We start from the raw sequence: 14,404 nt of genomic DNA, 5'->3' as shown, positions 1-14,404 counted from the left end.
AAAAAATTAAGTGTGTGTTTTGTAGATGTGAATCCCGTAACCGTGTCATTTTCATATCTGTACCAGTATAGTGGTGGATGTAATGCTGTGTTAATTGCTTGTGTTTCAATTTGTGCCATAAAAATATTGGCTAGAACCGGTGATACTGGGTTGCCCATGCTTAGGCCATTTGTTTGTATATAGTTGTGGTTGTTGAACATGAAGTTTGGCTTCATCGTGGTGAATTTTATGAGGGTTGCTGGGAATGTCTATAGATGGGTTAGGGCAGGGGTGTGCAACATTTTTCGTCGGTGGGCCATATAACCAACTTCATCAATCAAGCGGGGCCACTTAAAAAACAAGCTTATTCGTGTACATGCACAATAAATTAAAAAAAATTCTCAAAATGCAAGCAATAATATTTTATATTTTTGCATGAGTGATCATTTTAGTGCGACACTTGAAATTTAGAGTCCTTGCAGAGCTTGTCAATATCAGCTTTGACAGAAGTGGTTGCCACTCTTAACTGACTGGTCAAATGTTCATCAGTCAGCTGACTTCTACATTTGGTTTTGATGAGCTTCATTTTGGAGAAAAATTGCTCACAGCAGTAGGTGCTACCAAAAAAGGGAGGCAATTCTTTGTGCATGACGGGACAAATCGGGAAACTTTTCACGTACACAGAGTTTGTAAAAGTCTAGCAAACTGTTTTCAGAGAATTTCCTTTAATGTCCATGTCAGCCTGCAGTTCAATGAGTTCCATTTGGCAATCATCAGGACTGTCTTCCACTGCCAAATCAAAAGGTTGAGCGAACAATTTCAATCTAATTTCAGTTTGTCTGAAATCTGGAAATCTGTTTGCAAACTCATCACGCAGCTTTTGTACACTGGTTCCATATTTGGCGCAATCCAGATTAGGAAATTCCAGTTTCCTGGTTGCAAGACGTGTAAAATGGGTCAATATGGCTCTTCTCAACTGAACCTGGAAAAGTTCCAATTTCTTCTCAAAAGCACAAATATGCTCAAACAACTTATTCACAAGTTGACTTTTCCCTTGTAGTTTTACGTTTAAATCAGACAGATGCTGTGTAATGTCTGTGAGGAATGCTAAGTCATTCAGCCAGTTCTCATTGCTCAAGAAGTCCACATTCTGACGTTTGCTCTCCATGAAGAACTTAATCTCCTCTGGTTGATGTTACATATTTGGAGAATGCCCATGCTATGTATTTACCAAGATTGTAATTAAACGATTCATATGTGGACGTTATTAGTCATAATGGACAATCTGGTTTATGAGGTTTGGGAATGTCGTATATTTGTGGTGTGCGTGAATCGGTTTTACGTAGGTAGGAATAAAGTGTTTGTGAAATTGTGTTGGCTTTTTTCATTTTTAGTAGTATTTTCTTTAGTTGCGTTTCGTGTGTCTTTGTTAGATTTGTGTGTATTGGTTTAAATTTGTTCATGTCTGATAGGATGTATTCATTCATGTTCATTATGACTATAGCGTTACCTTTATCTGCTTTCAGAATGTTTATATTTTTGTCTTGTTTTAGGTTGTTAATGGAATTAATGTCTCTTTTCGTAAGATTGTTTTTTAGCTTTCTGTTTTGTGAAATTATGTTGATGGTTTTGTGAGAAAATTCTTTGAAAAAATCGTTTAAGATGTTGTTTGTAGGTGTTTCTGGAAAATTTAAATTTTTCCTGGGAAGTTTGGCTGTTGCCTTCTTTCTGTTGGTTATTTTCTGTAGAAAGTATCACAAGTGTCCTGGCTAGATCTTCTAAACATGTTTTGATTTCTAAAGTTGGAATGTACCTAGGTGCTATTGCGAAGTTGAGTCCTTTGTTAAGTAGATGTATCTTGTCTGTGTTTAATTGTCGGTCGGATCTGTTAATTGTGTGGTTAGTCAACGGTTTGGTGTCTTTTCTGTTGTTTGCATCTTAGGTTTTCTAGTTTTTTTTGTTGTGGCGGATCTGTCATTCTTAGTGTTGATTTGGTTTATGTTTCGTTGTATAAGTCCGTAAATCTGGTTTAATGCAGCATGCCAGTTGATGGTCTAGGTTCATTTTTTGTTTTTGTAAGTCATGTAGTTCTTTGTATTTCGTGTTCAACATGGCTTTAAGTAGTTTTTTCTGTAAATTTTGGATAATGTTTGATAAAATTATTTGATAGTTTTACCTTCACAAAATTAGGGATTAGTTGTTCCTTTCTACATTGTTGAATGAAATAGATGTCATTTCTTCTATTGATAATTCTTCGATTTAAATTTCTTAGTTTCTTAACGATCGTATGAGCGTGTACTGTTAACAGTGGTGTAAGGTATGCTAGTTCAGACATAATGGTAACAGATAAGTGCAAATACACTGAGAAAACACAAAGACTTACACTTCTTGTACAATCGCCGTGATTTGATAATAATCAGTGATGTCGAGAAAAACCCACTTGTAGAGAAATATATACGTAAAATATTTTCTCAACCCAAACGAGCTGTTTTTACATATACATTTCTCAACAAGTGGGTTTTTCTCGACATCACTGATTATTAGAAAAAAAATTGTTCTGCATTATTATATTCTGATACAAACTGGTTTAAATTAACGTATATAATTTGCATTTTGAATTACTAACTTCAAACAGAATGTATATATACTGCTGTTTCATGGAAAATTGATCATAGATTTTTAGATGCTATCTACATATAGAATTGCTTGAGAACCAATTTTTCTTTTTGGTGACTTGTATTTTTTATTGTTAATGTTTAGTTGGGCATTCCCTTCCAGTTTCACAGAGAGACTCCAAAGGCAAGTGGAGGCTCTATAGACTGCACATTTGTTTGTAGAATTCCTCAATGTATTAGAAGTAAGCAAATACTTGTTAGTTCTTTGATGACATTTATCTTCAGTTCCATCTTCCACAATCTATCAGGATACTATAAATACCTGCAACATCTTACACACACTGACTTGAAGATGTAGTGCTTTCCAAACATCATCCTCTACACTTATATTTTTCCAACAGACAGTTGCCATCAATTCCAGTTTACTCATCATTAAACAAGAATCTTCTGTGTTGGGCATAACAACTTCATATCTCAGAACTTGTCCTGGCAGGTGTTTTCAAAGACTGTATGAGACATTCTGGTTCAGATACTACAATTTTCAATGTGAGAAAGTTAAGAACACTGAAATTAAGTTTTTTACAAGAGAGCTTTAGGTCAGCTAACCCAGAGATGATTATGGAGAGCTTCTTGCACTAGCCATAACCATTCTTAATGGTACTCCTTCTGGTGAGATTTTGTGTTTAAACCTAGGCTACTACAAGATGCATGGCCAAAGCATTATATGTCCTGGTTATGGGAATGTTTAGTTCACTGGCCTTGGGGAAAGAAGACTTCATGACATCTGCATCTTTCTTGTTTGAATCTGTTGTAGGACATAGTGCACTTTCCTGATGCTAGTTGTTTTGGCAATGATCTAAACTTCCCACTCACTATCATGTTAAGTATAAGATGAATTCTGTTCTTTCAGAATATGCTCGTGCACAATTTGCTGGATGTCTGTGGTATCTCAATGAAGAACTCATCGGTTTGAGTTTGGAGATTCATTCCAAAGCACATCCAGCTGAACATCAGGAATTATGAGAACATGTTAGCTGAAAATTATTACAAAGGACACAACAAGTTTCTTAAAGTGCCTTGAAATTCCATCTAGATTTGGGTAAGATGACTGTGTGCCATGAAAACGAAGAGAACTAGAGAGAGGTACTACAAATAGTTAAACACTTGAATGTGGTGAATGATAATACTGAAAGGTGTGGTCCTCACTGAGAAGCATAATGCCATCATAAACGTTTTCCTAATAGCACAAAGGAAACAATAACAATTCAAATTGATTAACTAAACCAAAATCATATACATTACTGGGCAAACAATCAAATTATAATTTTACAATGCAAATATTACATAAGCTACTGTGTCACTGCAGTGTAGGATTTCAAACTCACTGAGCAACTTCTAAATATGGTTCAAAACTGATGAAGTTTTAACTTTTTTTGTACATTAAAATAAATTAGAGGATAACAGCTTTAGAATTTTTAACCTGAAATTTTATTTGTTAAGTAACAATTACCATACCATACAATAGTTTAGAAATATGTAATTTTAAATATTTTCTAACATATTTTTCTTTAATCAGTTGACATTATTATTTGAAGGTTTTTATAAAAAAACTAGCTAGACAGTTTTTGATTGAAACAGGGTTATTTTTACACATAGTTAATACCTTAAACTTTACTCTTAAAAAATTTCACTTGAAATGCTAAAATTCTTCATGAGTTTTTTTAATGAAGTAACAATACAGAATATATCAAATGCAGGAAATGCATATTTTTAAAAACTGCACCATTGAAATTTGTTTTAAGAATTTCTTTTTTTACACACAAACAAGAAGAAAGGAAAAGTTAATGTGTGAAATTTTGTATATTACATTAAACAGTGGATGACAGGATTTTGATTTATTCTATAACTATGTAATTGCATTTTTTAGCACATTAGTCTATCAAAAATTTCTTGAAGACCAGGTATCTAAAAGTGAAAAAAGTAATGTTTTATACTTCTTGGTTAGCAGGTGGATCACTTGGTAAAATGTTTTTATAAAGGATAATCTACTGATAAGTTTCTTTGTTTGAGATGTTTTGATACATTTGTGCTTAATATTTTGAACTGTCAGCCACTATGATCAATAATGAAACATTTTCTCACAGTTTTGTAGTTTCCTTATCCACAAGTCAGCATATAAACCACATAGCAGCTTAACGAGCTGTAACAGATTTAATATTATTTTACTATACACATTTAGTTCAGTTTAATATATATTCTTAAATATGTATAGCAAAAGTCCTTCTTGTTCTCTAAATTTGTAGAAGATTCTGCAGTATAAGAATCAACAATGTATGACATATGTAAATACCAGTAATTGCCAATAGTATTGCCAGCTGAATTTTCAAAAATCTTGCCTAACAAGTATAAAAGATAGCCATCGCAACACACAAAAAGACAAGTTTTAGAATATTTTTTGCAAGTCTGTTACGGTTAGTATACTATAAATCTCATTAGTTATAATTGTGACAAGTGGTTATTAATCAGAAAACTACAGGTATTTGACCACAAACATTTATATGCTACAAACTGTTTAACTGCAGTGAATTTACTTTGGATGTTAGTATTTCTGTGAAGACATTAAATATTGTTGTCAATAAAAATCTTGCATGTGCTTCATACGATAACTAGCTGTCAAGGAAAGTGTACAATATATCAACCCTGAATTAATTAGCTTGTTGTGGACCTGAGCTGTTAATAAAATATTCAGTTTCAGACCAGATAGAAGACTGATTATTATTTGTAAAACTTTTGTATACAACTTATTATTTGTAATAACTGTTATTAAACATTGTATTGTTATTTTTATATTAAAATATATTCGTGTCAAGAAAGAAAATTGTGTGTATCAATCCTGTTGGCAAATACCATATTCAATACACATTGACATTTAATTAACTTCTAAGTTCAAATTTCCAGCTATTTGAAATCATAATACTTAATGTGTATAACATAATAAACGGAGACTCATCTGAGATAAACTGTAACAGTGCCTGTAAAAGTTTAAAAAGAAAAGAAAAATGAGTTGACTTGTATCGTGTGTGTGTATATATTACACATATTAATCAAACTCTTCAGTGAAGAATTTATGGGTTACATGAAATGTACATATCATATATACATTTTTAGTCTTTTGGTTATTCTGTTGGTTTTAATGGTGGCCATGTTTCAGAGACTTTGATATGTAGAGACTCGGGCAGCCACTCACAATACTCCCTGAGGAGATCTGCAAGAAAAAAACATTTTAAGTGGTAAGAAACATGACAACTTATAATTGATTAGTGCACCAAAGTTCTCTGAATAAGAATTTTTTTTATACACTGTTCATTATTCGTGTGATCTACCTAACGAAACATTGTCTTTTTCCTGTTACAAAAATACACAAATAAGTGACCAAACAAATCAGGTGAAATTGTTGTAAAATACAACAGAGATTAATGTGTTTAATTACAATACTGACAGGGTTTTTGATACATGTTTTATGTGACTCATTCTTTACTAAAGACCCTGAAATGATTTGATGCATAAATAGTTTTATAATTTTTTTTTTTGTCAAAATTGACAGAGTCAACATATCTCTCCTCAATAATTTTAGAGTTCAAATAACCTTCTGGTTTCAACTTCCAATTTTAGTTTTCAAAGGTTGTATTATTAATGAGATAAAAATGAACCCAAAGTGAGAAGTACATATTAATTGGACTTCTGTAGTTTCCATATTATAGCTTTTAATACAAACTGTGAACTGTCATAGACACTTGGTAGCCTTTTCGTAAATGTTACCCATCATTCGTACAAAAAATAAAATAAAAATAAATCAGTTTTTCAATGGTTTTAACCACAGATTTGTCTATGAATATCTTTTTTCTTACTAGTCCAAGTGCAAAGTGATTTTCAAATTTTTATTAAAAATACTTTTCTTTGTCTCAAAAAATCACAAACTTCATATGTGTAACCTTGAACCTCCTAAATAAATATAAAACTCAATATTTTATATGTTATTATCTCTACTCTAACAAATATATATTTGACTTTCCACCCAGTAGACAAATCAAAGTATAATGAAAAGTTGCAAAATCAGAATTAAAAGGAGTTCTCATACCATTCTTTTTTTTTTTTTTTTTTTATTGTTTACAAAGTTCCAAAGTATTTAGAGAGTTTCAAATTTTAACTTTACTGTCAAGTGTTGAAGTAGAAATCCAATGTCATTATGCTTACACGATACTCTTGAGAGCAAAAAAGTACATGGAAAGAAATAAGCCAACTTGACCCCTGCTCCATTGTAGAATGAGGTTGAATTTATTTGCTTATGTATATCTACAGTGTTTACAATGAGAATTTGCCAGTTATGATTGCACTTTGAATCTGTGAAATCCTGACTATATGGTTCACAGTCAATCTCTTAAACATCACAAATGTTTGAATACTGGTCATGCTCTTGAAATGCATGGAATTTAGCCGTATACTGTACAGCTAAATTCCATATACTCTAGGAGCATGTATGTGTTCATGGTTATAAAATCCTATTTACCTTTCAGCAAACATTGTAAAAAGTTTGTTTTTATCAACCAATAAATACTAGTTATTTACAAATGCTTATTCTTCTTCTGAGTGAGGGGAGTAAAGATATATTCACTTTTCTAGGCCCTGTATATGCATCTTAGAAACAAAATATCAAGTTACTACATTAGTGGAAGGTGAAGAGATGTTAATTTTTGTTGGTTTCAAATATACATTTCAAAAAACAAAATAATTATTAACTTACTATAATAGTACATACAAAACCTCTGTAATTTATCTAGGGATTTCTAAATAAGCTATTTAAAAATTTTAAAAAATCTCATATCTGTTCAGAGCAACAACATAGTCATCACTCTTCAACAGCTTGGCTCATCTGTATCTCAAGTTCAAATTTCTAACTTTTTAACCATGTTGTATGATAGATGTAATAAAATATAAACAGAGCAATAAGACAACAGGTGTTATGTAACAAAAAGTTTTATTTAGCATTTATTCTTTAAATTTCCTTTAAAATTAAGATATATATTAAAATTTGATTTAAAAATTATTTGTTGTCAATTTCTCTGACATAAGTACTAGTTATATTATTTAATAAAACTTTGAAAATAACTAGAAGGTTATAACTAGAATATGCACTCGTTAATCTGCCCATTGCAAGAGGGTTAACCTTATCGTTATTAGCATTTTGGGATCAGAGGACATATCACAACATAGATTTACATTCAAAACGTTATTGAATTACTACTATATAAAATATATAAAAAAAATTTGTATGAAATTGGAGATTTTAATTCAAATGTTAGTATTACACATTAGTTAATTTATTAATCTGAAAATAATATTATAAAAAATGGCTAAATATCAATTTTTGTGTGTCATATTGGTATGTCAATCTTCTGGGTCAGATTACATTTGATGATGCCTACAATACAATATTTATAATTCAATATGAATTATAAACCACATTTCTGATACTTGCAAACTAGAATATAAAATAAGGTTTTACTATCTTTTCAATTTGCCAAAATATACTATTTATCAAACCCATCATACCACTTCATCAACTGAGACTTAATTATGCCTGCTTTTTTGTACAATCTACACTTCCTCTACATAATTCTGGTAATCTTCCAAAGCTATTTATGAGGGAAAAGCTATTTATTGTTGAAGTTTGAATTACTATGATAAATACTATTTACTAAAGAAAAATTATAGTTTTTAAACCCAAATACAGCATAGTTAAGAAGCCTGGTAAATTATAATAGACTTCTGTGGTATTAGTATAGTCATTTATAATTTTTTTAGTATTCAAAAATGCATATATTAAGTCTACAAAAATTATTTTTTTCTTTAATGATGTGAATTTAGTCAAGGTTTAGCAAGTACAACTCATGAGTACAAAAAAAGGGCATCAAAACATAAGTAGTGGAGATCTCTGACTGTTTTCTGAATACTTATATTTACTGGTTTATGTTTTAAGAAAAATAAATTTAAATATTTATTTGTAAATAATATATATATATATATTATATGTATTTATTATTAAATATATAATTAAACAAAATATGCTGCATATTTTTAAAAGGATCCTAAGGTACAAGCTACAACATGGGATTATAAAATGTATCCTAGGTTTTGGAAGTGACTGTGGAAGTAGGACCCACAATGCTGTGGAGATACACCATCTATCACTCTTAACCTCCAATTCACTAGTCTCACATAAGAAGATTAGAAATTAGGAGAGCAAAATATGGGTGCTCAAGCCAACAACGTCCCACATCTGTACAGTAAAGAAGATGGCAAGTTCTATCTCTTTTGTTCTCAGAGCTGTGATTAAAATAGTTTATGTATGATATATGCTTATCAACGTATTAGAATGGGCTGGACTTTCTACAAAGTTATAGTATAAACATTTTATGATACTTATTGATGAAAAGAAACCTCAAAATAAAAATGTATCTCAGAACGACTTGTACGGGTATTAACACTTTTACTGATAAAGGAATGAACAACGTTTTGACATTCCTAGGTCACCTTTAGGTTAAGAAAGAGAGAGTTTGAATGTGACTGTTGACAGAACAAGAGTATAAATGGGTACGGGATTATAGGAGGCACTGCAGGTGGATGTTAAGTTACTAATTAGTATAGGTATAAAGGTGTTCCATTATATTGGTTTAATTTTGGTTTTAGTTGCCATATAAGTAGGGCTTCTTGGATTTTGTGTTTGTTTATATTTGTTTCCCTACTTTGTATTTGGGTGTTTTCTATGGTTATATTGTGTTTATTTGATTTGCAGTGTTCAAAAACATATGAAGGTGTTTTTTTGTGTTCTTTGAATCTAGTTTCAATTTTTCTGCTTGTTTCCTCAATATAGGAGTCATGGGAGTTGTTGCATTGTATTTTATAAATTATGTTGGTGTTGTGTTTGTGAGTGTAGTTTTTATATAGTATGGAATTTAGTTTTGTATGTGATTTTTTTGGTAAATTTGGTGTTTACTGGAATGTTGTTTTGTTATAAGTTTCTTCCAAATGGTTGTTATTTTTCCGCTGATGCCAGGAACATATGGCATGTAGCAGTATAAGGTTTTGTAGTTTGTTGTATCTTGGGATTTATTGTTGTTTACTTGTTGTTGGTCTACATGTGTGCATATAATTTTTTCTACAGTTTCTTGAGGAAATTTATTGATGTTGATGAAGTGTTTTATTTTGTTGATTTCATCAGGTGAGTATAGTTTTGTGGCTGTGTTTATTTGGTTTCTTAATATGTTGAGTTTTTGTTTTGTTTCATGTGCTGAGTCCCAGGGAATGTATAATCCAGTATGGGTGATTTTTCTGTGGATTTCTGTTTTGCACTGTGTATCAGTTCTAGTGATCTTGAGGTTAAGAAATGCTATTTGGTTAGTTTTTCTTGTTCACAAGTGAACTTAATGTTGGGGTATATCAAGTTAACGTGGTTGTAAAAAACTAAGTGTGTGCTCTGTAGACGTGAATCCAGCAATTTTATCACCATAATACCTATACCAGTATAGTGGTGGGTGTAAGGCTGAACTGATCGCTTGAGATTCAATATGTGTCATAAAAATGTTGGCTAGAACTGGTGACACGGGATTCCCCATACTTAAGCCATTTATTTGTAGGTACTTTGGTTATTGAACATAAAGTTAGTTTTGGTGGTAGTGAATTCTATAAGGGTTGCTAATTGGTTGCTGGGGATGTGTATCAATGGGTTGGGGTCTTGGATATAAAGTTCTAAAGTTATTTTGCAGTCTTCAGTTGTTGGGACTTCTGTGAAGAGTTGAAAGAGTCTTTGAGAAAGGAGCCAGCTGATGTTACATATTTAGAAAATGCCCACTATATATTTATTGAGGTTGTAGTTAAATGATTTGGAAAAAAACTTATAACAAAACACAACATTCCAGTGAACACCAAATTTATTAAAAAAACCAGGTACAAAACTAAAGTCCATAATGTGTAAAAACTACAGTAACAAATGCAACACCAACATAATTTATAAAATACAATGCAACAATTGCCACGATTTCTATATTGGAGAAAAGCAGAAAAAAAGGAAACTAGGTTAAAAGAACAAACACCTTCATACATTTTTGAACACTGCAAATCAAATAAACATAACACAACCATAGAGAATTCCCAGATATTAAGTAGGGAAACAAATATAAACAAATGCAAAATCAAAGAGGCCCTACTTATGAGGCAATTAAATCCAAAATTAAACCAATATAAACGAACACCTTTATACCTGTACTAATTAAAAACCTAACATCCACCTGCAAAGCCTTCCACAATCCCAGACCCATTTATACTCTTGTTCCTAAGATGTGTCCATCAACGGTCACATTACACTCTTTCTTAACCTGAAGAAGATCTAGGAAGGTCGAAGTGATGTTCTCTCCTTATCAGTAAAAGTGTTAATACCTATACCAGCCATTTTGAGATGCATTTTATAATACTTAAGACAAATGCCATTGTAACCATTATATTGTCAACAATAGGATAAGTCCTATCCTAATGTGTTTTTGAAGCAAGGAAAGTTCTGGGAATTGTGCCACATGAACTTATTTGATATTGATGGTGTGAAAGTACTAAAAGTATGTCAATACCTAAACAGGAATGATGATTTATTTTTTTATATTTGACAGGTTTCTACTTCAGCCACAAACAGTAAAATAAACAGAGGTAAAAGATGTAAAATACTAGAAGAAACCCTCTGGAGATTTACTTTAGAATTTCATTGCAAATATTGAAAAGGACAAAGTACTATTAATTTTGTTTCTTCTAGTTTATAAGCCACCTTCTAGCAATAAAATAACTACATAAAATATATGTGAAAAAGTGAGAAGTGTAAACTTTGACCATAAATACTTTGAAATTTTGTTATAAATTGATTACGTACCTACAACCTGGAGAATCAAGTATAACATTACAGTAAAGAAAATAAATAAAATATAAAGCTTTACTGCAAATAAAATTGATTGATACTTAATTACAAGGCTTTATCATTTGTTTTCACTATTCATTATTATTATAAATGTAATTAATATCATAGAAAGTCATTAACTAAGATAATTAAAGAAAAATAATAAACATCTTCATGGTATATACTTGCCAGCAGCTCATGTTATACTATTTGATGTAGTAATACGAGTTGCATATGCATCACATAATTTTCAACTGGTATCACGATAATTTTCATCAGACATTGTTCAATAGTCAATACAACAAAAATTACTAAAAAATAAAGATGTATACTCTTATGAAACTTGAGCTATTTAAGACAAACATTTGAAACATTTGTAGTTTCCTGTTATAATAATCAGTTATTCTAGAACAGAAAAAGGTAATTTAGTTTTATTTCCTCATTTTTATGATGATTAGATGGTTGGTCAGATTGACCAACACCATACAGAGTTAAAAGTGATACCACAACAGATTAAATATAATGTTTTATCCACAAAACGTTTGATTTACTAGAAGAATATAGAGATCATAAAATGAAGCTCAACAAATTTAAGATAATCAAAATTACTTTGCAACATTCTAAAAGCAAATTTTTAATAAAACATTTAATACTTAATTTAAAACCCTGATATTATATTATGCAAACCTTGTAATGTTTACTAATAATTGGTAAAATTTTGTAAAGATTCAAATACATTGTAAAAAATTATAAAACAATTACTCTCATGGATACTTTCATAGTTACAAGCTGGGTGGATTCCATACAGCTTGTATTTGTAGGGCTAATAACTACACAAGATTTTCTAGTCAATTTTTAATATCTATTCTACAGTATAGTTGCACTGAGGGAAAGCCTTTCTAATTCAAAAAGGATGAGTTAATAAAAACTACAGAAAGAGCTAATAAATTATGGTGCAAAACAGGCTTAGATAATATGATGAAATGTTAAATTTAACAGTAAGTGTTCTATTACATACCACAGGCCAAAAATATACATTATTAGGTTCTATTTTCAATTCAAAAATATTTAAAAAATAAAAGTTAAAAAACCTAAAAATATCTTCTGACATATGTTTGTATTAAATTTTTGGATTAAAAACTGTATTTACTTTTTTAAAATTTAGAAAGTTTTCATCTTCAAACTCAGTAAATTAAGAGAGTACAATTCTATGAGACACAGAAACGTAGCAACAAAATCTCAAATAAAAATCATTTATAGTATTTTGTAATACTCAAATAACATGACTCAAAACTACTAAAGCCTATTTTGTTCTTAGAAGAAAAACAAGTTTACATGGATTTATATCAAAATAAACAAAAAAAGTATATATATAAACTTAAAAACTCACATTTAGAATCAGAACACCATGTCTTCTTAAGAGCTTCATGTGAGTCAACCTTTTTATCAATAAGTGCTTGAAGAAAAATTTCAGTTCGAGGTTGTAGCCTAAACCATGAGAGAACATCTAGTTATTAAATGTAAATTCATTACTAAGATTAAGAAAGATTAGAAAGAAATGTTCCTCTTATGTACACAACAAGCAATTAGTCATTTAGATGCACTGCATTTTAAAAAGTCTGAACTAATTTTAACTCTACCAAACTTGTCATTACAGATCGGGGATAATTTTTCAATTTTATCAATTCTTTGAAGTGGAACTATAACAAAATACGAGTTTTTACTCTTAAAACAATTTATATGGAAAAGAATAATATGTGGATACTATAACGAAATTAAAATATGTGATAACAGAATTACAAACTGATAGTTTAAGAGGGAATAATGAAATAGACATACAAGGCAAATTTAAAAATAGTAATCAAACATTTTCAATATATAAAAAATACATAGAGAAAAGCATAAACGAAGATACATTGTCTCTGACTTTTATACAGAGCCTAAGATAAAACACTTGTTCAAAAATTATTTACTGTTAAACAGATTAAGGCCATAGCTACATCAGTCCAGTGCAGCTGTAATTTTAAAGTAGTAAGGTATGAAGATATACCATAAATTATTAGAAGTTAAACATATGTTAAATTCCAGTTTGATTAAGGAATAAAATCCTTACTTTGCCCATGATTTTATCATCGTGACTGGAGGTGACAGTAGAACATTTACATTGGTTCTGAACGCTTTCACCACATACCCTTCTAGCAGAAAACGTGCAAACCATCGATATTTTTCAATGCCTGCAGGAAATTCTAGTTCCACAGGAGGAACAGGCCAAGCATACCTCCCTGCAATTATAAAGATTGTAACAAAGCAACTAATATTTTTTGCAACATATAAAGTATTATAATAAATCTATTCCTACAAAAATATTCCTTCTAACATTAATGCTATTTTAATTAAAGTTTAAGGTATAACTTTATGACACTACAAGGACTATATATAGTATGTAGAAATAATGTATTAAGTATAAATTCTGAAATCATATATGTTTAACCCTTTTGCACAAGGCTTGGTACGAAATATGAGTTCATCTACACGTTTGCAAACATCAAGTATCTGCAACATCGCTAATATAGCACATGCATCTTCACAAAATTTGGCAGACTTTTAGAAAAGATTACAGATTTTTTGTACCAAAAAATCAGATTCTTTATTTTTACTGAAGATTTGATTGTAAATATATCAAATTTGTTTCATTATTAGTCTGAGTTCAAAGTGATTTCATGTTATGATTAAAAAAAATATTTTTTCCATCCCAAAAATCTCAAATATTACTCCTCTAATTTCTAAAACTTCCAAATTCATTTCAGACTTTTGT

At 30.4% G+C, this 14,404-nt stretch overlaps 1 protein-coding gene across 1 annotated transcript in view; it reads right to left on the bottom strand.

Moving 5' to 3' along the window:
• Window positions 1–4,059: 4,059 nt before the first annotated feature.
• Window positions 4,060–14,404, bottom strand: part of kz (putative ATP-dependent RNA helicase kurz) — a 78,517-nt gene continuing 68,172 nt past the window's right edge. The window contains 3 exon segments of the mRNA XM_076489486.1: window positions 4,060–5,859; window positions 12,980–13,077; window positions 13,703–13,871. Of these exon segments, the coding sequence (XP_076345601.1) occupies window positions 5,771–5,859; window positions 12,980–13,077; window positions 13,703–13,871 (356 nt within the window). The 3' untranslated portion in view covers window positions 4,060–5,770.

Source organism: Tachypleus tridentatus, chromosome 2, assembly GCF_004210375.1.
Source record: "Tachypleus tridentatus isolate NWPU-2018 chromosome 2, ASM421037v1, whole genome shotgun sequence".
NCBI lineage: Eukaryota > Metazoa > Arthropoda > Merostomata > Xiphosura > Limulidae > Tachypleus > Tachypleus tridentatus.
The sequence above is the reverse complement of the archived record's forward strand: the minus strand, read 5'-3'. Positions and strand labels throughout refer to the sequence as shown.